Source organism: Apteryx rowi, unplaced genomic scaffold (genome assembly GCF_003343035.1).
Source record: "Apteryx rowi isolate R43461 unplaced genomic scaffold, aptRow1 scaffold_1050, whole genome shotgun sequence".
NCBI lineage: Eukaryota > Metazoa > Chordata > Aves > Apterygiformes > Apterygidae > Apteryx > Apteryx rowi.
In genome coordinates, this window is record NW_020447254.1 from 156,270 (window position 1) to 179,771 (window position 23,502).

The following is a 23,502-nucleotide window of genomic DNA, read 5'->3' on the forward strand; positions in this document are numbered from 1 at the left end:
TGGCTGCCCAGCAGAGCAGGTAAATCGCTTCCCCATTGCTGCCGTTTTGTTACAATACAGGTGTTACAAGAAAATGCCCCAAAATTGAGTTGTCTGGTCTCAGAGCACAGAGACTGCTGGGGAATTTTTGCTGGTAACTGGGTGTCACTTGGCAGTGGCCCTGATTTGCCACTTGATCTCTTAACAGTGTGCAAGGCAGCCTTTTCCTGGGGCTTACAGGGCATCCTGCACATGTGTCGCACTTGTGGCAAGCCTCCTCTCGGCTACTTCCTGCCTCTATCCCGCAGCTTTTACCTTTGGGGTCTGCACCTCTCAGCAACTGCTTCTGTTCCCCCTGTCGGGATGGACTCTCTGCCGGCAAGACAAAATCATCCATTTGGAGATGCCTGTTTATCCTTACTGCTCTTCCTTCCTTGGCTCTGATCTCAAATGCTTCAAATGAGGTAGGGAACCCACTCTGGCTTCATGCTGAGGGAACTGAGTCTTAGAGCTTTAGAGGTTGGGAAGTGCTGTTTGCGGGTCCCTTTGCTGTGCTGGCAGGCTCAGCTCATGGGCAGTGAGATTCGTCTCCCAACAATGCACTGCCAAGGTGCAGATAGGCTCAGGAAAACCCTTCTCCCCCGCATTGTCAAGGGCAAAGCTGCCTGACAAGCCCATCCAACCAAATGGGTTGGCTTTTTGCAGAGTGTGTTCAGCTGAGCCCTGCTCCAGTTCATTTGCACCCTGTGTGACATGCCAAACAGAGCTGAGTGGATTTGAGCTCATCCTTTGCTCCTGGTAAGGTTTGTTTTGCTGCTGTTTGCCTTGTTACTGCCCAACAGCATCACTTTCAAAGGTCAAGTCTCTTCAGGACTTAGCCAAGCAGTTTGCATCTGTCTTTTTCTTAAAGATGCTCAGAAACCATTAAAGCAGTGAGCGTACAAGTCAGGATTAATAAGCAAATTTAATGCCTGGGCCCAGCAGCAAAAACTGCAATTGTAAAGGAGCCAACGCCACTCGGAAGATGTCATTACCCTCTGGCAACCTGGGACGGTCGTGCTTCACTGCAATTGCAAGTGATCAGATTGGGTGTTTGAAAATAAAGTCTTGGTCATTGGATGAAGTTGTTGCTTGTCTGTAGTCTCCACCGCCCTCAGATCAGAGGCTGCATTCAAAGAGAGCACTATCTCAGGGCAGTCCTCCTAGGAACCGGTGCGTGGCTGGTGTCGCTGTTGTCCCTGGTCTTTCTGGCAGGTGCTCAGCTCTGTCCTAGAGCTGGCCTAGTTTTCTTTGGCCAGGCTCCCTGCATCTTGCTCCTAACCATGCCGAAGTATGCCTGGGGAGCAGGGAGCCTGCCCTAGATGATGGGGCTCCTCCCATCCTTCAGGCAGGCGCCCGAAGGGGAAGGGTGGGCAGAGATGGGATCACCGAGTGCAGTGGTGGGGCACAGGGGGCTAAATCTGGGCTTCATCTCAAGCCGTCCAGCCTGTGACAGAGAGCGGCAGAGAGATGTGCAGAGCTTGCTTGTGCTCCCGGCTCCCCAGTTTCTGATCCCTGCCATGCCCTGCCATCTAAGCACGGATGGAACAGCAGAGCTGCAGTCACAGCGAACCTCTGCAAGCTAAAATCATTCTGGATAGGAAGACAGGGATGTGGTGGGAGGTGAGTCCTTGCAGAGCCCGTAAACCTGCCCTGCTGTATGGCTGCCAGTCTTTCCTTTTCCCAGCTCAGGTATCGTTCCACCTCTGGGCTGCTCTGCATTGTTGCTATATGCTAGCATGGCGAAAGCAGATTTTCTCCTGGGAAAAAAAAAAAAAGAATGTGGGTTGGTAGATTTGGCCCTTGGAGAGCACAATGTGTCAGGCAGGGGTATTCAGTTGTGGCCCGTCTGTTTTCCACGAAGTGTGGCTGAAACCTTGGGTGCAGCACACGTGTCAGCAGAAGGCTCTGGGCTGCAGCGGTGCAGACACTGAGCTGGGAGTGCTGGTGTGGCTCTCTGTAAAAGTGCATCCAGCCTGTGGTCTAGGACGTGTTGATCTTCTGAAATGGTCTCCATGGGAATCCTGCTGTGGGCTCCTAGGCAGGAGGTCAGGGCGCCTGGCCATCCTGGTGCTCGTGGGCACCACCTTGCCCTTCGAGCGGCAAATGCAGCTCTTCTCCTTATGCCTCGGGCTGCTCGGTGGGTTTTTCCTGGCCGTGCTGCCCGCTGCACCCAGCCTCCCGGACCTGCAGTTGCAGGATGCTTCCCATGGGGCTGCTGCCTTACAGCTCCCCCTGCCAGCTCTGTGTGGTGCTGTGCAAGGGATGAGCTGAGTTATCGTGTCTGCATGGGAACGTTTTCCCTAACTAAGTCGCAGGATAAGAGTGGATTTAAGTGCTTTGGTTTATAAATAAACAGCACTTGTGACCAAGGTAGATTTAAGCAGAGCTGGCAACAGCCCTACTTGGGAAGGGATCTCTCCACCACATGGCCTGCTGTTGGACTTCCTGTTGTATGCTAATCCCTTAAGCCTGCTTTAGCTCTGTTAATTTTCCTTCCTTCCTTTTTTTTTCCCCGATGGACTGCCTCGGTGGCGTGTGAATGCCAGCATTGCTTGGCCGAGCTTGTGTCCACGGCTGGGCTGAGCAGTCAGGCTGTCTTCTGAGTGCCGGGTACCATGTGGCAGGGCCCCAGGGATGGTGGTGCCTGAATGCATCCCCTTCTCTCTGTCTTACAGGCTCTGCAGTCTGCGCCTGAAGAAGCTCACAGTGCTGAAAGAGCTGGACAAAGAGCTGAGCTCCGTGCTCATCGCTGTGAAGATCCAGGTAGGCTCCTCTCCTTGCCACTGTCCCATGGCAGCAAGCCCGTCTTTGTGCCCTCTGTGAGGATGTGCTGGCCTGTGCACACCTTGCCTTGTGCCAGTCCCTGTGTCAGCTGGCACCCTTAGCGGGGTTTGGGCTCCAAGGCAGGTGGGAGTGATGCCCCGGGACTAGCAGCAGCCGCCTGGTACCGGCTGGCAGCAGGGATGTCTGGTTAGGCCTCTGCTACAGGACAGTGTTCCCTGCTGCCCTGTGTGCCTCAGCCAGCTTCTGCCTCTGGAGCTGCTGCTGGGAGCTCAGCAGCCCCTACCCATCTTGCTCCCAACCCCTTGGCCAGACTCAGCACCTGATGATTTCTGGCAGTGTCCTCTGTCTGCATGCCCTCCCTGGTGAGTCCACCGTTGAAGGGTGGGAAGCAGGGAGGGTGGCAGGGCTGTGTGGGGATTGGGTGCCTCAGTGGGTGACTTCTGCTGACATTTGCACCCTGTGTGATCTTACCTTTGCCTCTGCTGTCCCTTCCCTTTCTCTGTGTGCCCTGGCCTGGCAAGGCACCTCCATTTGGTGCCAGGCAGAGGGGAAAGGAAAGAGCTTTGTCACCAAGGGGAGAGGCTCTTTGCCCCCCCTCCTGCCTCCTCCCTCCCTTCCGCTGGCAGTGGGGAAGAGATGACCCCTGTGGATACGGGCACGTCCTCTCCGTCTGCCAGCATACAGCAAGGAAGCAAGATGCCTCCTGAATGCGCTGTCCCTGCCGTGTCTCCGCTTGCCCAGCTGGAGTGCCAGTGCCCTTTCTTCGTTCTTGTCAGCTGGCGGAAAAGCTGCTGATCCCATTGAAAACACCGTGGGGTGGGAGCTCAGCAGCTTTGCGCTCCTGCAGAGCTCTTTGTGCCACACACATTAGAAGCTAAATCCTGGATTAGCGCTGGAAGCTGCTGTGTTAATGGAGTTCTGGGAGCTGGCATTTGCCTTCATGGCAGACCTGGTTCACTGGCCTAGGAGAGTCTGGAAGTGAAATGTGAAAAATGTGGGGCTTGGAGGGAGAAAAGGAGCAGGACCCTGTGGTCCACATGCTGCTAGTCAGGCCTTTCCATCACTATATATGGTGTCATTCAGGAGAGCTGAAAGCACTGGGCTGTGCCCCCCGAGACCCCTGCCCCTCTGACATAGGCATTACTGAGGAAACAACCTGGGCAGGAGAGAGCTGCTGACCCCTAGAAACGAGGGAGTAATAGAGGCTGGGCTACAGGTGCTGACAGCCGAGGGTGGGGGCCAGAAACCAGCTGGGTGGCCTCCATGTAGCCAGGAGGGCTGGGCTGCTTCTCTATTCCTGTTACCTCCTGCACTAGCTGCCCAGGCTGTCTGTGCTCCTCTTCCTCCCCTGGGGCTCCTGTGCAGCCACCTGTTATGTTGGGGCTGGCATATGCTGTGCCTGTGTGTCCTCAGCTGCATCCTCCCTCAGACACTGCAAATGTGAGACTGTGGAAGAGGCTGCTCAGCAGGACACCAGCTCTTTCAGACAGATTCCCCTGTTCCTGCCATGGGCCTGACCCTGTATCCTGCTGGCACAGGAGGTTAACAGGCCTCAGCAGTGACTGTTTGAGACCACGTGGGCTCCTCCGTTTGGAGCTGCTTTCCTGCCAAGTAACCAAGGCTGCATTCGGATGAGGGCCTTGGCTCGAACATGCTCACCTCCTCTCTGTGTGGCCATGTGCCTACGGCCGCCTGCAGGCATAGGCTCCCTGCAAAGCTGAAGGAAACCGGAGGAGAAGGCTTCTCCCCACACCACTCTGTGGCTCAACACTCATCGCGGGAGCGGGGTGGACTTGTGTGCCTCCCTGATCTGCTTCTGCCTGCCTCACTGGCTGCTTCGGCAGAGTTGGGGACTGCCGAGCCCTCCTGGAAGGCAGATGGGAGCTGTAGGCAGCATCGGCACAGGCTTCCTACAGAATAGCCTCAGATGGATCCATCCCTCTTGTGCCTCTCCTTGGTAACGGATGAGTCATGCTAGCAAGAAGTTGTTTGAAGGCTGTCTGGTGAGTGTTGCCATCTCCATCTTTTGGATGGAAACAGAAGATGCATGTAATTTGTGGAGGACTTGCAAGTTCCCAAGGAGGCAGCTGGGGCCTAGCAGAAAGGGCAGCTAGGTTTTTCTCTTGTTTCAGTAGTGGCTTTGCTGGGCTGAGGTAAGGCCTTTTGGGAAATTGCTGCTCTGAAGGGCAGATTGCACGGAGACAGAGCTCTGACTCTGCCTGATGGTGGAACTTGCACGAGGGCGACAACCCTAGGGCTGGAGACAATCCACTAGATGAATGTATGCGACCCAAAGGATAGCGTAAGCCTGTCTAGAATATCTACGCTCCTTCTCACAGCGATTGTGCCCTTTGGTCTTAAAGGACAGCTTCCAAATGTTATATGTGCTGTCATCTGCTCCTTCATCCAAGGAGACCTCTGACAAAGGGTTAAGGGAAGATTTTTATGTCTACTGAACATAGTTATTCATCAAGGAGAAAATTTTTTATATGCCTTGGTCCCATTTCCCAGAGGTGATTTGAATACTTGATGTCCTAAGTCAGTGACTTCCAGTGAGATAAACTCCAGACTACTGTGAAAAGAGAACTTACTCTCACATCCCTTTGAGAGGTTTTTCAAACCTTTACCCCTTGTTATTTGTTTTAACAGCTTGGAGACGTCATAGAGCGTTTCCTACTGTGTACAGTTCAGCATGGCATTAAGAGACCCAGATGTGCCTGCTTCAGCTCCATAAAGGTGCAGAAAATGGTCTTGGCTGCTTAACTGTGTTTACGGTTTACCCATAATGGGTGCCATGGAAGGGATGCGGGCCCCCTGGCAACTGCTTGCAGGGATGTGGCTGGTGACTCAGGTTCAGCCCTTGGCACAGCAGAGGAGGGATGATGCCAGCAGCCCCTGCGTGGTGGACCAAAGCCTGTGCTACAAGGTGGGCCAAGCCTTGGCTCCAGGCAGCTGAGAAGCTTGCTTGCCTCTGCCAGGCCTGCCTTCTGCCCAGACCCTATGCCCTGCAGGGAGTTGGGTTTTTCATTCCTTGCCATACTTGGAAAGTACTCTCAGGGTCTTCTGTCTACACCTCGCTCATGCTTTGTTTCTAATCTTTCTGCAACCACTTGCAGCGTTTTTCACTCCTGCCTGAGCAATCCCAGCTACCCCCTAATTAACTGAATTTGTTGATGGTATTTAATGAGCTGTTTTCTCCCCAAATGCTCCTTTAGCTGAATTCTGGGCTGTGCTTTGCTGTCTGTCTTGGCCTGGTCTCCAGATGTGAAGTTGAGGAGGAGCCTGTTCTTGCTTCAGCCCTGCATTCTGGGTCTGACTTTTCTCATGGTCTCTGAGGATGCTGCTGGTCTTGATCTAGCTTGGCCAGTGTCCTCCCAGCACCCATATCAGCCTGTGCTCAGTATCAGTTTGGCAGTAACAGTCCCTCACATCTCCTTGTCCAGTGGTGTTAGCTGGCCTGCAAGCAGGACTCACTACAGGGACATTTACAGTGAGACATCTGTTCCAACTCCCTGGGCTCCCCATCCACCTTGGACCAAGCTCAGGACTGGCACAGACCCTCCTGCTTCAGGGACCTCTCCCTCTGCTCTGCTTTCTGCTTTCTGCTTTCTGCTCTGTCCTGTCTTGCTCTTCTGCCTTCAGTGGGCAAGGGCAAAGCTCTCCTGGTTCAGTCAACATGCAGGCCCCAGCCTGGGCTCCAGGGCTTGGAGCAGGGGTCCAGGGCTTTGTGTTCTGGCCTTGCCTCCAGGTGTGGGGCAGCTGGGCATTTCCCTCGGCCAGAGCGCAGTCCTTCTGCAGCCATACCCTGTCCTGCAAACTGGGGCTTGGGAGTCGTGGACCTGAGGATGGTAGTGAAAGCCCATATACATTTTCAGTCTATTAGATAGTGAAGGTCTGTGACCAGAACCTCTCCCTATTGCTTTTCACTTTCTTGACAGTCTTTGTCATCTGTGATCTTCACTGTAACAGTCTGATACTTAAGTTTTCCTGTTGTATTGGTGGTGATATTTAAGTGTTGTGCTGAGAAATCAGTTCTGCCTGACATTACTCAAACTGCAGAACAGCTGAGCTACATCCGGTGCTCAGGGCTGTGTCCAGTTGATGGTGGAATATCTCTAAGGATGGAGATCTCTCAGCCTCTCTGGGTTCTGCCCTAGGATTTGACTGCCCCCATGGGAAAAAACAAAACAAAACATTCCCAGTATCTAATGGATATTTCCCATGTTCCAGTTTGTCCCCATTGCCTCTCACCCTGTCCCTGTGCACCTCTGAGAGGAGTCAAGTTCTGTCTTCTCTGCACTCTCCTATGAAGCAGCTGTAGACAGCAATAAAATCCCCCTTTACCTTCTCTCTTTCCAGCTGAACAAACCCAGCTCTCTCAACCTCTGCTTGTACTTCCTGTGCTCCAGACCCTGGTGACTTCTGTTGGACTTACTCCAGTCTGTCAATGTCTTTCTTGTACTGGGGAGCCCAAACTAGTCCCAGTATCCAGCTGTGGTGTCATCAGTGCTGAACAGAGAGGAGAAATCCCTTTTCTGTCCTGCTGCCTACACACTTGCTAACACAGCCTGGGCTGTGGTTGGTGTCATTGCTGCAGCATGAAGGGCACACTGCTGCCATAGGGGCAACTTGCTGTGCCCCAGGATCCCCCAGTCCCTTTCTGCAGAGCTGTCCCCGAGCCTGTCCTGTTGCCTGGAGTTATTCCCTCCTGGGGCAGGACTTTGCTTTTGTCTTTGTTGAACTTTCCAAGATTTGTGTGAGCCCCACTAGAAACCCCATATGCTTCTTAATTCCCCATTGCTGATAGCCAGGTAGCAGCCCCCAGGTGCTAGTTTCTAATCTGTTTAATTGTGGCAAAGCTGGTTTCTGCTGGGTGGTTGTGTGCTCCTCAAGGTGATCGCTGCTCCCTACCAGAGGAGTAAGTGCCATTTGTTTCATGAAATGTAGGGTGCCTTGCAGGCTGAGCACGAGTTTTAGGTAGTGGCTCTGCCTTGCTGAGCCTCATGCATTTGCAGTGCAATATCCAGCTCCTTTTCTGCCCCATGTGCTCAGCGCTATGCTCCAGGGTGCCTGAGGAGCTGGCCCTCTGACTGGGCTTTGATATTGTTATCTCTCTTTCTTTGTGTGACCATACAGGCCTGGTATCTCACAGGACATGGTCTCAGCCACGGTTCAGCATGCCAGGTCATTGCACCCATAAAGAACTGGCCCAGACCTAAAAAGTGCTGCAGTTTAGGGATCTCAAGGCACCACTACTGTTCCCTTCTCCCCACTCCCCCACTGTGATAATGAACCAGTCTTCGTCCCAGCCCTTGCAATGCTGTGTGGGTGCACATCGGTGTTTCACTAAGGAGCAAAGCCTAGGGGTGGAGCTGGGTGTGTTACTCCCATAGTGGCAAATGACGGTCACGGGCAGGGTTGCAGCATTCGTGAAACCTTCATGCACTGAACACACAACACAGGCTGTCTTCAGCCTTCCCTTGCTCTACTCTGTTCCCAGAAATAACATCTTTGGGAAGAATAACTGCACCAGTATGTGTGGTTTGATGAAAGACTGAATCTTTGGGGGAAAGTCTCTCTGCAACAAGCAGCAAATATTAAATGTGCCGAAGTAAATGGTTATTGTAGTAATGACCACCTATGATCTCTTGTTAAAGAAGAGCTCAGGAATGGAGAGCCAGTGTGTTCTTGGCTTGGATGGCATCTCTTATTAAAGAAGAGCTCACAGATGGTGATGGGGATCAGATCCCCTTCCACTCTTCAGGTTTAGGAAGCCCTTGCATGGGGAAAGCCTCACTCCTGGGACAGTCACTGGGGATGGTGTTGCAGATGGCTCAGACTGGGCCTCTGGGGAACCAAAGAGTTTCTTTAGAGCTTGTCTTTGCTATGGTATCGGTGAGAACTGTAATGCTGCATCACTGCAGGAATCACTGCAGGTAGGCCTTTCTTTTCTCCCCTCTATAGGTTTTTTTCCTTGCTAGCCTGAGTAACACCAGCAATGGAGGTGCAACAAAGGCCTTCAACCTGAGCCACCTGGGCTTACTGGTCCCTGCTGAAGTCCCCATCAGCAGAGCTTCCTGGGTGCTTGCTGGGTGGGTGAAACATGCCTTTGCCCATTGCCTTCCTCCTTACTTGCTGCAGGGATATAACTGCGGTCTCTGTTTCTCTGCCACCTGCTAGCCCATGGCACAGCTTCTTGTGCCACTCACAGAGGAGGTAAGAGGAGCTGGAGGCTCTAACTTCTTATTTATCTAGGAATCAGCTAAGCCACTGGAGAATCTCTGGTCACGGCCGACTTGGGATCCTGCTGGCCGTGGCATCTGTCAGGATCAGACTGGGAAGGGTGTGGGGATGCAGTGGAATCCTGGAAGACAGTTGGATATATGGAGAGGGATTCTGTTCCTTTGGACGCCTGCATCTATTCACTTAGCTTTGACCCATCTGCTCACTTGCCCACAGCTTAAATTAAGGAGTGCTCTGAAAAGCAGTGATAACTGATTTGCAAGAACTGCTGTACTGGACTACCCCATGGCCTCCCTAGTCCAGTGTGTTGGCTTCCTGGCCCAGGTCTGGGGATGCAGGAGAGAGCGCCTTATACTTGGAGCTGTTCCCACAGCCCTCCAGGGACACAGCTGGTGGGCCTGGGCCTGTTGATGAGTCCCTGAGTTGTGCTGTCCTGTGACCAAGAGGGTCTGGTGCACACAGACAGCATTCTTCATCCCCCAAATCACTGAGTTTCTCTGGGTCAACAGTGAAGCCATAGAGAGAGATAGTAAAGATAGGACAGAAGAAAAGGGAAAAGTATAAGGACAAGCCATGTGGATAGAGTGCCTCTCTTCCTGCCTTCCCAAGGCAGGGAAACTTTTGTGTGTGTGGACAGCTAAGAACTCTTGCCCAAGGAAGAATAAACCTCATGAAGTTCAGTAAAGGAAAGTGCAAAGTCCTGCATCTAGGGAGGAATAACTCCATGCACCAATACAGGCTGGGGACTGACCTGCTGGAAAGCAGCTCTGCAGAGAAGGACCTGGGAGTCCTGGTGGACAACAAATTGACCATGAGCCAGCAATATGCCCTTGTGGCCAAGAAGGCCAATGGTATCCTGGGGTGCATTAGACAGAGCGTTGCCAGCAGGTGGAGGGAGGTGATCCTTGCCCTCTACTCAGCCCTGGTGAGGCCACACCTGGAGTGCTGTGTCCAGTTTTGGGCTCTCCAATACAAGAGAGACATGGAGCTACTGAAGCAAGTCCAGCGGAGGGCTATGAAGATGATTGATGAAGGTACTGGAGCATCTCTCATATGAGGAAAGGCTGAGCAAGCTGGGACTGTTCAGCCTGGAGAAGGGAAGACTCCAGGGGGATCTTATCAATGTTTATAAATATCTGAAGGGAAGGTGTAAAGAGGATGGGGCTAGACTGTTCTCAGTGGTGCCCAGTGACAGGATGGGAGGCAACAGGCACAAACTGAAACACAGGAAGTTCCATCTGAACATGAGGAAAAACTTTTTTACTGTGAGGGTGACAGAGCACTGGAACAGGTTGCCCAGGGAGGTTGTGGAGTCACCATTCTTGGAGATACTCAAAAGCTGTCTGGATATGGTCCTGGGCAACATGCTCTAGGTGACCCTGCTTGAGCGGAGAGATTGGAGTAGATGATTTCCAGAGGTCCCTTCCAACCTCAACCATTCTGTGGTTCTGTGAAACTAGGAACAGTTTTCTGCAAGACCAGTTGGGCAAGCAGGGGGAGCCCTAGGGCATCACACCCTGGGCCTGCAGTGCCCATCCTGCCAGCTGCACTTGGGCCGGGGCCTGCACTGGGCCCATTTGCTGTGGAGCAGGAGATATGCTGCAGGACCCATGCCTTTCCTGGCTGGGCTGTGTGTTAGCACCCTCTCCTTCCTCTGCTGGCACTGTCCTCTTGGCTCCCTCGATGCGTTCTGGCCCCAATGTTGTCCCTCTCAACAGTGTCTTCATGTCCTGGGTATGAGGAACTGGATGAAGCAGAGCAGGCTTGGGACTAGCAAATGCTCCCTTGCAGATGGGCAGGGAGAAGAGGTCTTCAGCAGCTCAGGAGAAACCACAGGCTTTTGTGGAGCTGACTGGTGTGTGTAAGGTGGCTCTGCGAGATGAAACAGGGCTGAACCAAGGCACTAGCTCTTTCCTGTGGACTGTGGACACCATTTGCTTTGTGTGCTGTGCAGCCGAGTCTGTGGCCGAGATGCTCTGGCTTAGCTGCATGCATCTCCTAATCTTGTCGCAGGGTTCGAAGCGAGTTCTGAGATCCAATGAATACGTCCTCCCACCGGGTGGCCTGATGGAGACTGAGCTGGAGCTGACGTTCTCCCTGCAGGTATCTTGCAATGCCCCATTCCCCTGGCTTGCTGGCATTGCTCAGATCATAACAGCGAAGAGACCTGCTGCTGGTCAGCTGCTGCAGGTGCTTTAGGGGGTTGTTTTGCTGGGCAACTTGGACTTGGAGGAGGATGTGGAGTGTCGGTGCCCTTTGAGGCACGCTTCAAAGGTCAGCAGGTCAGACCCTTCTGTCTATTGACCCTGAGGAAGAGTCCCATGTGCTTCCATCTCCCTGTGCTTTCCTTCCCCAGTACCCACACTTCCTCAAGAGAGATGGCAATAAACTGCAGATCATGCTGCAGCGGAGGAAGAGATACAAGAACCGCACAATTCTGGGCTACAAGACCCTTGCAGTAGGCATCATTAACATGGCCGAGGTAAGGGGCTGGTTTGGCCTCCCTGTGCCAGTGCTGGGAAGGGAGCTGGGCCGGCCAGGGGCTGCTGGGCTGGTGGGCACCCAGTGCTGTGAGTCCTCTGGCTTGTCAGTCAGCTGTGAGGCTGAGGGGATGGGCTGATAGCCACCACCGTGTCACCCTGGCAGAAGGCTTGTCTCTCTGCCCAGGTGATGCAGCACCCAACGGATGGAGGGCAGCTGCTGGGCCTCCACAGCAACATGAAAGACGTGAACATCCGGGTGGCTGAAATCAGCATCTACTCTTTGTCCAGCCAGCCCATTGACCATGAGGATGGGAGCGTCCCCTCAGGCCCTAAGATCAAAGCTTCAGGTGCATTAATGTTCAACACAGACTTGTGGGCAAATGTTTGGGGCAAGACATGGGTGCTGGAGTGTGTCTCCAAGCACCTGCCAGCAATGCTGAGCATTTCTCTGGAGCCAGGTGTCAGTCCAGGGAAACGCTGCACTGTCTGTTTTCAGATCGCTCCCCAGACATCGATAACTACTCTGAAGAAGAGGATGACAGCTTCTCCTCAGAGCAGGAAGCCAGCGATGATGCTGTACAGGGCCAGGTAAGGGGTCCTGGCAGGGTGGCTCATGCCCTGGCCCCATCTCTGGGGTAGGGAGTAGGGATTGAGGGTTTCCATCACCCCGAGCCCTCTCATCTCCTGTGTAAATGTTTGTTGTGGTTTCAGGAAACAGAAAACCACAATATCTAACAGTAGGAAGGATGGACCTGCTGTCGGACCCATGGTGGGGCAGGGGGCTCTGGAGAGCAGTGGTGTACTTGGAAGACCTTTAGGTCTCACCCATCTGTCCTTGGAGCGATCTCGTCTGCAGCATAAAACTGCTGCTGAGCCCCCTCCACCTTGCACCACTGATTCTCTCTCCTGTCTCCCTGTGAGCACAGACCAGAGGTTGTCTTGAGCTGCCATCTCTTGGAGAGAGAGCAGAGCTTTTAGGAAGAGGTACAGGCTGGGTCTGAAAATGGTCAGAGGTGGCAAACCCACCCCAGCCCTGTGATGAGTTGTGCCCGTGCAGTTTGCTGTCCTGTTGTGGTGCCTACAATTAAGGTCAAAAAAGCCTTGTGGTAGCATATTAATCAGGCACAGAGACAAAATCTGGTCTGTTCAGGGTACTCTGTGTTACCTGTCCCATCAGGCTGGGCTAACATGTCAGGGCCCCATGTCCCTGGGAGCTATGTGTATCAGTGAGGCTGATCCCTGGAGGGACACTCTTGTGTGACCCGGGTTTCTTGTTTGGCTTGGGCTGAGTCCTTGGCTTCCCCTCCTGCCCCAAAGGCTTGTCTCTGTTGTTGCTGTGTGCAACAGAGTTCTGTGCTCTCTGAAGTAACCCTGGAAAGGGGAGACCAGGAGAGCAACACAAGGGCTGTGGGGAGGCTGGCGAGTGGGGAAAGAGTTTTAGGTTATAGTAAGAACTGCGTGCAGAAGGCTGCTGCCTCTCCTGTGAACCTTGGTGGCACACGTCTACCTGGAGGGGTCTGGGGAAGAAGGTTTTTGGTGGGAGGATGCTAAGGAGGGGGAAGGAGGTGCTTGGAGAGAGGTGGGGGAAGTGAGCAGTAAGACTCTGGCAGCAGAGTGAGCCCCCCAACCTTTTCAAAATGGGGGGCAAATGTGGGGTTGGGGGACTCCCAGGAGTTGCTGCTCTCTGAACTCTGAGTGGCTCTAATGTGCTGCGGCCTCTCTCCTGCAGGATCTGTTTGATGAAGAGGACGACTTGAGAAAAACCAAGAAGGCTAGGAGGAAAATGATCCGAACCACATCAATGACCAGAGTAACATCAGCGTTTCCAACATGATCAAAGAGATGGAAGGGATTGACTTCCTCCCCTTCTTGCAAGGAGTGCAGGGTGGAGTGGAGGCGGGGGATGCAGACTGCCACCCCGTTCCCACTTGCGGGGGGAGCTCCTAAGGGTCTGAGCCCTTACTTGTCCCACCAGGCACTGGAGCAGACTGGGAGACAGAGCCCTTGGCCCTCAGAAAAAGGGGCAAGCCTCCTGCCATTACTGAGTTAGCTGGTTGCTCACAGTTCTGCACATGCTTCAAGACATGCCCCAGTTCGTGGCCCATACTGTGTTTAGTTTGACTTTGTGTAGATGGTGCTCTGTGTGCAACACGGTTTTGACTCGCTGCTGCGCCATGGTCTCTCCTCTTTCCCTCCCTGAGGAAGCAGAAGGCAGGCATGAGGAAGGCTGAACCATTAGCAGCCCTTTTGCCTGCCAACAGAAGGGGTGAGCTGCTCCACCAGCCCCCTGGTCTCTGAATACCTTCTTGTCCTCATCCCCCTCAGCCTTGTACATCCCTGGGCAGATCTGAGTTCATTCCCAGCCTTTTCTTGCTTATAGACAGCCTTCCTCAGCCAGATGGTCTGGGGAGAAAGGGGATTTAAATGGAGTGAAAGTGCTATTCTAGACTGCAGCAGAGAGAGTCTGAGTCCCTGCACCCTCCCTCGTGCTCAGATACAGTGGTTTCCAGCAGAGCCTGGGTCTAGTCCAATTCCTACAGCAAATTTAAGGAGCTAGGGAGATCATAGCTGACCTGGGGGCTGTGGGCTCAGAAAGGAGCCAGCAGTTTGTTAAAGAGGGCAGCTGTGGGTAGCGCATTAGTCATCTTGCAACTAGATTTGTTAATTTTGGTGATCTTTTTTCTCTCCTTTTTTTGTTTCAGCAACCAAACTTCAAGCAGAAATTTGTGGCTTTGCTTAAGAGGTTTAAAGTGACAGAGGAGGTAAGAAGCAGGAACCCTGCCCCACTTGCCAGTATCAACTGCAGATGTTTAGGTGTCAGATGCTGGTTTCAGCTCACTGGGAGTGCAGGGCAGGAGCCACAGGTGCTCAGGGATACTTGGAAAAGGGGATGTGCTTGTTGACAGCCTGTCACCAAAGGTGATGTGTGACATGGCACAGATTTGGCCTTTTCCAAAGGCCTTGATAAGGCAGCTCTGAGCCTCACTTTCAAACCAAAAACACCTTCCAAGAAAGCCTGCCTGGGGAGAGGGGCCCAGGGAGAAGGGATACTGGCTCTGCACTAGGGAGCTGGCATTTCAAGGGCCGCACTCATCCTGTTCAGCACTGAAGACAGACATTAACACAGGTCTAGGGGTAACTGGCCTTGGCTGGGAGCCTGCACTGAGTTGTAGCACAGCCAGCAGAGGTCCTCCCAGCTGTCCTAACTCCAGTGAGAGTGGATGCTTGATGCGTTGTGCTCATGGCACCCTCCTTTGGCATAATGACAATGTCATCTGCTCCTTCCACAGGCTGGATTTGGCTTTCTGTGTGCTGGTGGGGGAAGCTGAGGTGGGAGAAGTGCCTCCCTCAGGGCTGGGAGGGAGTCTGTGCCTGCCTGGCCTGGGTTGCAGGGTGACTCCATCACTCTTCTTTTCCTCTGCGTTGGTACCACAGGTCCTAGACTCTGACCCTGTGGACCAGACCCAAGAGGTAGAGGAAGACCTGGGCTTGCTCTATGACAGCCTGGAAGAATGCAACAACAGTGACAGCGGCCCAGAGATTGAGGACAATGAGAGTGTGCACAGCACGCCCAAGCCCACCCTGAGGTAAGTGTTGCAGGGAGCCACAGGCCAACCGCACAGTCCAGAGAACCTGGAGAAATGTCTTCCAACACATGTCTTTTGCTTGAGCTAATGCAGGCACTATCCCATCTCTGCTTCCATCCCCATCAGCAATCCCATCCTCTGTTGACACCACTGAGCTCTTCACCTCAAGGCCACAGATCACTTGCATTGTTCTGTTTAAAAAATTCAAAACTCCCCACTAAAATTGGATTTCCTCATATTTAGTCTCATTTCATTTCCTCACAGTCCACCATTTGATACTCTTCCTGGTCTGCTGGAAGAGTATCTACTTGATCTAAGTGAGCTGATGTTCCAAGCTCTCACATTTCCTCTCTGCTAACAGTCCTGGCCTTCTCAGGCTCTCCACACCAAAGCATCCCCATCTTCTGAGCACCTTGTCCCCTGACTGCTAGGGCTGGTCCCTGTGCCCCTGCAGGATCTGCATGCTGTGTTCCCATCCTGTGTGGAGACATGCAACTATCAACAGTCGGTGGTGCCCCCATCCCATTCCCAAGGTGCCCAGTGGCTTGACTTGTTCTGCCAAGCACCGCTGCCTTGGCACAGAGGTCTCCAGTGGATACTGCAGTGAAACCAGGCTTTTCTCCCACGTGATCTGAGTTTGCCTGGCCTCTCTGCTCATGGCTGTTCTGTTTCCATGCTGTCCTTTTGTGAGAAACTCACCAAAACTTTTTTTGAGAAGTCAAATGCATATCCCTTTATTGTCTCCTACTTGGCTGCCTCACAGTGCCCTGAGACTTTCTAGCCAAGCCAAGCTTCTTTGTTATTATTTTTTTCTCTAATTCGGTATTTAAGTACAATCTGGATCAGTCTGAATTCCTGCTGAAGGTACTGAGGGGGGATAGTAGACTTGATCTGCCCCAGGCAAACTGTTTGAAATGAAATCTGCTGGATTTGTGGACCCACGGGGCACTAGGAGGGAAACAGGAACCTAAAGAGAATTTATGTCTCTCACAAACCCACAAATCATTGTGAAGGAGACAGCAGGTGTGTGAGCAAGGGAGAGCTGGTTAAGTGGTCTGCTTGGATCTCCAAAAGGAGTTTCACATGGTCTGTCACCAAAGGCTTTAAAGAAGCTAAGGTGCTGTGGAAGAAAGAGGAAGGTCTTTGTGTAGACAGATAATGGTTTAAAGCTCAGGATGCGAAGGTTAAAAGTGAGCTGTCGTTTCCAGTAGAGGAGAGAGGTCAGCAAAGGAGCCCAAAGGATTGTGTGTGAGGCCTTTCCTGTTCAGCATGGTTGTGTAGGAGCCAGGAGAACGTGGGAGCAGGAAGGTGGCTGAGGTCACCGGTGGCGCTTGCAGCAGGAAGCCATGATGCTGAAGCACTGAGCAATAAAATAGCAGGTGGAATTCAGTCTAGAAAAATAGGACACAAATGCAGAGGGAGGAAAACCAGTCCTAGTTTTACATATGTAAACAGTGTAAAACTATGTAAACTATGAGAAAGGTCTATTGAGAGTGTTTAAATATAAGACCCCCCCACCCTCTGTTTCTGCAGGTTCCTACCCGCAAATGTCTGGTCACTGGGAAAACCTTCTAGAGAAGTGCTGATTGGTGCTTGCCCTGCCCTTAGGCCCTGAGCTGCTTTTCAGCCTGTTCACAAAGTGTACCTAGCTCGGTTTGTTCTCTGTTGTCTCAGTTTCTGGCAGCATTGCATGTGTATATCCCCTTGAATTCTCATTCATTGAGTCTGTACTTCCAGGTAGACGTGGGAGCCAGGTGCCAAGTTCCTTAGCGTAGAGTGCACAGTCCTGATATCCTGCGTAGCCTTCGCACCCTGACTGCCTAAGGAAGTTGGTGTTGACTTTCCAACCTAGCCTGTAAATTCAAGATGTGCTCCTCACTTTGGATTGTTTTATTGAGATAGACAGCCTTGCTAGACACCATGGAGCTCTCCGTGGAGTAAGGGCATTCAGGTAGTCCTTGAGGGTGAGCAGTGGCCAGTGCTCTGGGATGGGTCAGCAGCCTTCGGAGCAGAGAGCCATCCCTTCAAGTGGCCAGGGAGACTGTGCAGCTGTAGGCTGCTCCTGCGCAGGGACAAAGCTGGAGCCAGAACTGAAGCTGTTAGGTAATACCTCAAAGATCAGGGCTTTTGATCAAAGACCAGAGGTGAGGGAGCAAATGTCTCCACTGGCAGCTGTGAAAATGGTATAGGGGAGAGGGGGTTAATTCACTGTGAACAGGGGAAGCATTTAGAATAGAGGGAGGCTGTGCAGAAAGGCTGGGATTTACCTAAACCTGAACCTGCTGAGCCTCAGACTCAAATGCAGCTACAGGAGAGCCTAAACTGTGGAACAGGGGGAGCTGAGAATTGTGGAAGAGCTCCGGTCTCAGCATGACACATGAAACACTCCAAATCGCAAGTGAGAGAGGGCAGAAATGGACACAGCTTCACTGGGGGAAGGGGGAGACAGCCCCATATAAATGGGGTGTTGGAAGCCAGACTAAATGTACACATTCTTCTAGACGCATCCAATGTCTAAGAAAAAGGAGAGGATCAAGACACCTGCTTTTGGAGGTGCTGTTGGCACCAGGAGTATGTCATGTTCTGGTGGAATTAATGAGACAGTACAAAGGAGTGCAGGAGAGACACTGGGTGAGGGGTTCTATATATTAAGGAAAAGTTAATATATTTCTCTGGTTTGACTCTTAAGTTTTTAACATAGCCTGTATGGATTGAAATTGCTGGCTGGGAAAGAACAAGTGTAGAATAATGACTGTACAAGGTGGTGACAGTGCCTGAGATGCTCTAAAGGAGATTGGAGAGGCAGAGAGAGCAGAAATACGGTAAGAAGTGAAAACCTCAGTTATCCCTGTGTGACCTGGGGAAAATGTCCCATCAGGGCGCAATGCTCACTCTAAATCTGTAGCTTCTGTAAATAAATACATCATGAAGTAGCTGGTTATGGAGCCAGTGAGGGAAAAATCTTGCCCCAGCCAGTGCATAAACGCTGCTGCTGAGGAGCTGCTCTGCAGTGGGGACCATCATTTACTGAGATGAAACATCCTTGTAGGAGCAGTAAAAGCAAAGAGTCCAACAAACTGTTGTGCCTGGCAGCACAGCATGCTATACAAATGAGGAAACATGTTAAAAAGAAACTAAGAGGGGCAGCTAAGATCTTCAGAAGTCTGTAGGCATCCTGCAGAAAGCTGAAAATATGTCTGGATGAAGAAAATAGAAAAGAATGGAAACTGTGACAGAGTCCTAGCAGAAGAACTGCTCCATTTCCCACATTTGTGACTGTCCTGGGAAAGCTACAACCCAGTAACTCTATTTGCACACCAGGCAAATCAGGAGAAAATTTTCCTGGGAGTTAGTGTGTGAATGTGTAAGACAGTTTAGCTCTGCCACGGGAAGTCACACATTGCAGACCTGCTGCAGTCACTGCAAAGGGTCCTGGGAGAGCTGACGGGCGAGACCCACCTGATAGAGCCTGCTTGGTTTCCCAAAGACTCATCTTTGAGCCAACTGCAGGGTGTGGAAGGGGTCCTTGGGGAACAAATAATGGATGGAAAGAGGTGAAAAAACAGTGGAAGCAGTCAGTTCTCGCTGTGGTGGCAGAGGCAGTCCTGCTGCCCCAAGGGGGTTCCTGTCTTGACCATTGCGACTCGGGAGCAGGACCTTGGGGTTACTCTGTGCAGCTCTACCAAAACATCAGCTCAGAAAGCTTTAAAAAACAAAGGCGAATTTGAATGTTTGGGAACAAAACAGGACATTTCTGTGCTGCTGTGTTGCCTGAGGTGCAGCTCTGTCTGCAATACTGTGTGGCCTTCAGAGCTGCGGGAAAGGAGAAAGCAAAAAGGGAGGGTGGTGCTGCTGCTGGAAGTGTGCAGCAGCAGCAGTCGGAGGCAAGGAGCCTCCCCAGAAAAGGGAGAGGAGAGAAGGTGGCAGTGGCAGTCTGCAGAAGCCAGGGTGGCGCGGAGGGGGCAGAGAGGCTCAGCAGCATGTTCAAGTTGTGGTGTTAGCAGAGGCCATACACCAGTGAGATGGGCAGCTACCTGGCTGGGACAGTGGTTCCTCACCCTGTTTTGCAGTGGCAAGGGATAACCTGAGAGGGAAACTGCTGCTGGCTCTGGGGCAGAGATCCTACCTTCAGCTCACCTGGGTCACCGGTTTAGCCGTGTTTGGCTTGTGTGACCCCATCCTGCCCCTGCATCCAGTACTGCTGTGGTGGGCCATGGTGTGTGGGGCTGGCAGGAGGCCTCCTGCTGGGCTGTGGGTCACTTGGGCACTTGGATGTCCAACCCTGTGTCCCTTTGGGGGCTGCAGTGGAAGGCCTCTCCATGGGGCTCTTTGCTTGGGACAGGCCAGCAGGGGACCTGCTGGGATCCCAGTGACTTCATTCCTCTCTTATTCCTGCCTTTTTCTCTCCCATCTGTCTGTCCGTCCGTCCGTCTGTCTGTTTCTCTGCAGGCGTTTCTTTGAGGGAGTCTCTCATTCTGGTTCCCAGACTGAGATCGGCAGTCTGCACAGCCAGAAAGGGCAGGAGCGAGAGTCGGGCAGCCCTGTGAGTTACACCGCCGCCACCACCACCACCACCACCGCCGCCGCCACCACCGCCTCTCAACCCCTTCCTTCCCCGTCCAGCCCAGCATCCCATAAGTGCCTGAGGCTCCCTCTGAGACCAGGCCTCTTGGCAGTGCCAGCCTGGGGCTGCTCCTTCCATTCTTTCCTCTTCTTTTTCCCAGCACAGACAGGCAGGTAGCGATAGCCTTCTTGACAAGGCAGGGGGGCGTCCTCCGGGGCCAGCCTCGGGGGGCCACCAGGCTCTCCTATGGGAGCATGCGTGCTGCGAGGCTGCGCCGGGTTCCTTGGCGGGCACGGGTCCCCGGCAGCCACCCCACTTGGGGCGCATTGTCCTGCTCTGACCCTGCTCCCTGTCCTCCAGGGCGAGACAGACAAGTGGAAGCCAGGAGCGCTGCGCGTGCAGGAGGAGCCAGGAATGGAGGTCCCTGCAGTGGTGAGTCCTGGCTGTGGGGCATGGAGCATGGTTGGAACTTGCCCAGGCCCCACCTTGGCTTCTGGGGCACCAGGGGAGCCCACCAGCCTGGGGAGAGCTGGGCAGACAAGTGGATGGGGCAGGAGCACTGCAGGGGTGGGAGGAGGCGTAGGAGTCTGCGGGAGATGCAGCCAAGCCTGCTCAAGGCCCTGTGGCTTCAGCTCCTGGCAAGGCCACCAGACCTATCCTGGGCAGGGGCACCCAGGAGTGCAGGTGTGTGACATGACTGTGTGTGGCCCTCAGGAGCTGGCCACAGAGGAGCCGTGTTCCCGGCTGGCCCCCCCGGAGGCTGCCGCATGGGAGGGCAGTGTGGACAGGCTGGGCCCTGGAGCCAAAGCTGAGCTGCCCAGTGCTGTGTCACCCAGGTAAGGGGGCTCCGCACTCCAGGTGTGGGCTGTGGGGGCAGAGCTGCTTTTGTGGTAGCTCCCTGGGGTAGACGGGCTGGCAGGGGTGGGCTGCCCCCCCCCCCCCAAAGTGTCACCTCTCCCGCTTTTCGCTCACAGCAAGACGGAGAGCAAGCAGCTGTGGCGGCCCCGCAGCACCTCTGTGAAAGATCGACAGAGCTCAAAGGGACAGGGTGGCCGCACCAGCAGCCTGGACAGCGAGAGCTCTCCTGACTCGTGGCACAGTGCCCAGGTCAGGCCCTGGCAGCTACCTTGCCCGGAGGTGCTTCCCTTGCAACTCCCCCAGGCCTTGTGCCTGAGCAGAGTGGCTGGGGCAGCCTGCCAGGGCTAACCTTGGTGGCGGTGATGTCGTAGGTGCCCCGCAAGTCTGTTTATGATCAGCTGAACCAGATCCTGGTCTCGGATGAGCAGCTCCCAGAGAGCATCGTGCTGGTGAACATCTCCGAGTGGCAAGGGCAGGTGAGCAGGCACAGAGGGGGCTGGGGGTGAGCTGTCAGCAGCATCCCAGGAGGGACCAAGCTGCAGCAGGGTGTCTGGGAGATGGACCAGGCTTGGTGGTGCCCTCTTCTGCCCGTGTCTGGCCCTTCCTTGGGGGAGACAGTGGCTTTGCACAATGCTGAGCTGTGTGCACAAGAGTTCAGCTGGTGTGTCTTCTCCATTGTCAAGACGTCAGCTGTGCTGACAGCAAGGGTTCCCCATCTGCAAGGAAATGGGAGGAGAGGAACAGGCTGCCACACACCACCATTGCTGGATCCTCTGAAGCGCATTGCCGCCAGCAGTCCCAGAAGAGCCAGTTGGCAAGCTGCACCTTGCACCCCCACTGCTTGGTCCTGGATCCCAGTGACCACACTGGTCAGAGCTATGTTGGATGCCCTAGCAGAGGCTCAAGACTCCCTCTGCTGGCACCAGGCCTCGGGAAGCAGAAGAGATGCCACTTTGGGAGTGCGCAACCTGCCTCTCCCACTGAGCACTAGCTGCGTTGTCAGCACAGGGGCCTCTGGGCCCCCTGCTCACACTGATCAACATCATGATCATATGAGGATGGCCAAAACCCCCAGCAAGCACCTGTCTCCCCCATGCACGGAGGAGCTAACTGCTGAAAGTGAGCAGGACCATGTATGTGTGTGCAATTGTGCAAATGGCAGTTTTATAAAGCACTGGTGAGACACCTCCCCCCCCTTGGGATCCTGCAGCCATGTTTGGCATTCAGAAACAATGCTGGAAAATCAAGGCAGGGTTTGTAGCACAAGAAAAGGCTCCTCCGTGAGCGGTGATGGAGTCTGTGCCCAATCTGCAGGGACCAGGGCAGGTGTGGGCTGGCACTGGCTGTCACGGCTGCACCCTGTGAGGGCGCCTGTGGCCCAGCTCAGCCCTGGCTCTCTGTGTTGGCAGTACGTGAGCGAGCAGCTCCAGGCCCACAAGCAACTGGTCATCTCCACCTGCTCCGTGGCAGACATCCAGGCAGCCTTCAACACCACCGTTGCCCGCATCCAGCGATAGTGAGTACAGCTTGGGCCCAGCCTGGTGGCTTCTTGTGTTTGCAGGGAAGGGCTGGGAATGGGGTCACTCCTGGCGAGGACTGTGGGCACAGCACTGAGAGGAGGGGAAGGCAGGAGACTCCTGAACCAACTGTGGCCACCATGGTGCTCAGCGAGCTGGAAATCAGCAGCAAGAGTGCTGCTGGGCTTTACAGGGCACAGCCTCTGCCCTCCTGCTGCTGTGTGCCACTAGGGCTCCCACTGGGCCACGGTGAGTCCCTCAGGGTCTCTCTCTCTCTCTCTCTCTCTCTCTCCCCCTCCCTCTCTTGCTTTTTCTCCCTCTCTCTTTCCCTTTTGCAGCTGTAACTGTAACTCCCACATGCCTCCCCCAGTGAAGGTAGTCGTGGCAGGGGACCAGAGCTACCTGAGTGTCGTCCTCCGCTTCTTCGTGGAGCAGCTGGCCAGCAAGACGCCTGACTGGCTCAACTACCTCCGCTTCCTCCTTGTGCCACTGGGTGAGTGCCACTGCAAGCCTGGCCCCAGGGTTGTCCTGTCCTCACTGCCCTGGGCTCCCCAGGCACGAGCCAATGTGCCCCTTCTCACCCACAGGTTCTCATCCCCTTGCTAAGTACCTGGCCTCGGTAGATAACAAATACAGCACCCTATTCCTGGACACGGCCTGGCGGGAGCTGTTCAGCCGGGCTGAGCCACCCACCACAGGTGAGGAGCGGGGCAGGCCAGAGCCAGCAGTGCCCTGGGGGAAGCCTGGCTGCCAGCAGACTGCTCACTGCGCTCTGTGCCCACAGACACGGTGGACATTGCGGGCCGTGTCGCCCAGTTCATCGCTGGAGCCAGCTTCTCACACCAGCTCCCCATCTCTGAGGCCATGCTGACATATAAGCAGAAGAGGTGAGTATGGCCTGGGGGGGGGGGGGCCTTTCCCACCTTGCATGGTGGGCGATGCAGGCAGACAGGCTGAGCAAGGCCCTGTGCTGCACTTTGTTCCTCCCCCCCCCGCCCCTCCCGCCGAGGGGCATGGCACTGGAGGAAGCACCCTAGTGCTGCCCCCTGCCACCACCCCCTTGGTGTGCACAGCCCCTCCAGCAGAGACTGAGTGCCTGGGCTGGGCTGGGGACCACAGGCAGGCTGACACCGTGCCATGGGCAGCGAGGAGGCTCGGGCGGGGTTGGGGGGGGGCCAGGGAGGCAGGGGACACCGTGTTCCAGCTGCACTCTTACCTCTCCCTTCTCTTGGTTTCTGGCACCCAAGGAAGAGAAGTCTCTATTTTGATTTTTATATCAGGTATTGGCTTGTGTTTGCTGTGCCGCTGCCTGGCCCCCCCACCCCGCCTCACCCTTGCCCCAGTGTGCGTCCATCCGTCTCGCTGTGCAGAGGAGCCGTGGCCCCAAAGTAGGGCCGGGCTGCACTCCTGCATGCGAGCCCTCTCCCAGTGCTGGGGTTGGGGGG

At 54.2% G+C, this 23,502-nt stretch overlaps 1 protein-coding gene across 4 annotated transcripts in view; it reads left to right on the top strand.

The window, feature by feature from the left end:
- The first annotated feature begins 412 nt into the window (after positions 1–412).
- Positions 413–23,502, top strand: part of LOC112967597 (phosphofurin acidic cluster sorting protein 1-like) — a 25,504-nt gene continuing 2,414 nt past the window's right edge. The window contains exons 1-19 of one of the 4 annotated variants that reach the window (XM_026068960.1): positions 413–443; positions 2,697–2,784; positions 11,062–11,151; positions 11,405–11,530; positions 11,716–11,878; positions 12,028–12,119; positions 13,261–13,341; positions 14,234–14,293; positions 14,967–15,118; positions 19,568–19,661; positions 20,043–20,114; positions 20,397–20,518; positions 20,657–20,789; positions 20,912–21,016; positions 21,950–22,056; positions 22,396–22,550; positions 22,645–22,755; positions 22,842–22,944; positions 23,305–23,337. In XM_026068960.1, coding sequence (XP_025924745.1) covers positions 430–443; positions 2,697–2,784; positions 11,062–11,151; positions 11,405–11,530; positions 11,716–11,878; positions 12,028–12,119; positions 13,261–13,341; positions 14,234–14,293; positions 14,967–15,118; positions 19,568–19,661; positions 20,043–20,114; positions 20,397–20,518; positions 20,657–20,789; positions 20,912–21,016; positions 21,950–22,056; positions 22,396–22,550; positions 22,645–22,755; positions 22,842–22,944; positions 23,305–23,337 — 1,901 coding nt within the window. In that variant the 5' untranslated portion in view covers positions 413–429. Of the gene's footprint in view, positions 444–2,696; positions 2,785–8,943; positions 9,022–11,061; positions 11,152–11,404; positions 11,531–11,715; positions 11,879–12,027; positions 12,120–13,260; positions 13,342–14,233; positions 14,294–14,966; positions 15,119–19,567; positions 19,662–20,042; positions 20,115–20,396; positions 20,519–20,656; positions 20,790–20,911; positions 21,017–21,949; positions 22,057–22,395; positions 22,551–22,644; positions 22,756–22,841; positions 22,945–23,304; positions 23,338–23,502 lie in introns of those variants that run through there. The other 3 variants (XM_026068936.1, XM_026068945.1, XM_026068952.1) reach the window with 3 other exon arrangements.